This window comes from Alligator sinensis, unplaced genomic scaffold (assembly GCF_000455745.1).
Source record: "Alligator sinensis unplaced genomic scaffold, ASM45574v1 scaffold1546_1, whole genome shotgun sequence".
NCBI classification, from domain to species: Eukaryota; Metazoa; Chordata; order Crocodylia; family Alligatoridae; genus Alligator; species Alligator sinensis.
In genome coordinates, this window is record NW_005842689.1 from 161,155 (window position 1) to 162,824 (window position 1,670).

General features: G+C 39.9%; 1 protein-coding gene across 7 annotated transcripts in view; it reads right to left on the minus strand.

Moving 5' to 3' along the window:
- The window catches only part of RUFY3 (RUN and FYVE domain containing 3), a 79,153-nt gene that overhangs the window by 56,920 nt on the left and 20,563 nt on the right, over positions 1–1,670 (minus strand). Inside the window, exon 1 of one of the 7 annotated variants that reach the window (XM_025215949.1) lies at positions 645–663. The exons of the other annotated variants lie outside the window; for them this stretch is intronic. Within the exon in view, the coding sequence (XP_025071734.1) occupies positions 645–648 (4 nt within the window). The 5' untranslated portion in view covers positions 649–663. Of the gene's footprint in view, positions 1–644; positions 664–1,670 lie in introns of those variants that run through there. 7 annotated transcript variants of the gene reach the window in all.

Consider the following 1,670-nt stretch of genomic DNA (forward strand, 5'->3'; position numbering starts at 1 on the left):
CTCATCTCCAACTATTCCCCTGTTCACAGACTGCCTCTTTTTCACCTTGTATTTTATCTCTGTTGTCTCCCTCTGACTTTTTCTTCCCCCTGCTCTCTTCCTCCTCCCTGCTTTGCCTTTTGTCTTGCTTATCTCTAACTATTTACATTTTCACTGACATCCCTCCACACTTTTAGCTTCTCTCATTCCTTGGCGTTTCAGACCAGCTGAGACTCCCTATGCCTGACAAAGGATGACTGCATCCGAAAGCTTGCAAAGAACTTTTTTCCAACTACTCTATTGGTCTAATAAAAGATAGCACATCTATCTAAAGAACCTTGTCTGCCTATGTCCTTAGACCAACAGGGCTACAAGCAAAAACCCTGCTATATAGCCAGAATGGCTTCATTTTGAAGTGCTTCTAAATAGCAGCAGTTTTTCAGGGCTGTTTTTGGAGTACTTCTGCCATTTTTGGACTGCTTCACAGTTCATGTCCATATGTGAATGTATGGTTCATTCTTTGAAGCATTTCAAATGCCATTTGAAGAGTTTCAAACATTATGTCTACCTAGAGTACAGTACTTCTCTTAGAGGAGAGAGATGGTTTAGTTATAGTTAGAATACTAGTAGTTAAAAGCAGAAATAATTTTAACAGAAAGCCTTACCCATAGAAGATATAATACACCATTAAAAGGGCTCTCAAGTTGTTTTGTTTTTTTTTTTTTATAGTCTCAAATGGACTTTTCTGAACATTGGTCCCATCTGAAAGGATTTACACTATCAGTGCTTCTGCATAAAAAGAACCAAGTTGATTAAGTTACAAATATTTTTAAAAGAAAACACTGTTACACACTTAAGGAGATCGTTCACATTGGTAGTGTATAAAACTATTGATACATATTCGTGCATATACCTCCAAAGCAAACACAAATAAATCTTGTTGTTAACTGCTTTCATTACTATGAATTATCTGGATATAAAAGTACTTTTTAATAAAATATTTCATATATTTAAATCACGTTTTTTTATATTGTTAGTTCTTTACTTCCTTCCCTATTAAATATTTAAATGCTTCAAGGAGAACCTATCCTTTTATCAAGGGTCACAGCAAGATGACAATGGAGTTTGTGCTCCCAAGTCACATAAGCACAGTTGGTAATCTTATTGGTGCTTAACTTCATGCTCCTATTTTGGAAATATTTGGCCCATGTATGAAAATGTTCACAATTATTTGCCAATATGTCAGAAATAAAAGCAACTTACCACCTTTAGCACTGAGGCAATTTTGTTTTCAAGTGACGAGGATTCTACCCTACTTACAGAAAAGCTTTTAGAAACACAAATTTAACTTTTGATGCTCTAACCCAGGGGAGCTCAACCTCTGAGCTCCAGGCCAAATACAAATCCAGCCTATGGGGCTCCCCAAGGGTCGTGAAATTTGGCAGCAGGGAGGAATGGCAGTTAATACTGCCACTCCTCCTTGCTGCCAAAATCCCAAGCTCTGTACAGTGAGTCTGAGCCGGGCCATAACCTTCCTACCACACAGCTCAAATGGGGCCAGGCCATACCCGCTCCCAGTCAACAGTCAGCCCATGCCCTCTTCTCCTCCCCACCCTCCATGAGGCTGGGCCATACCTCCATCCCCTGCACAGCTGGTTTGAGGCTGGCGCATGCCTCTTTCCCCTCCACCC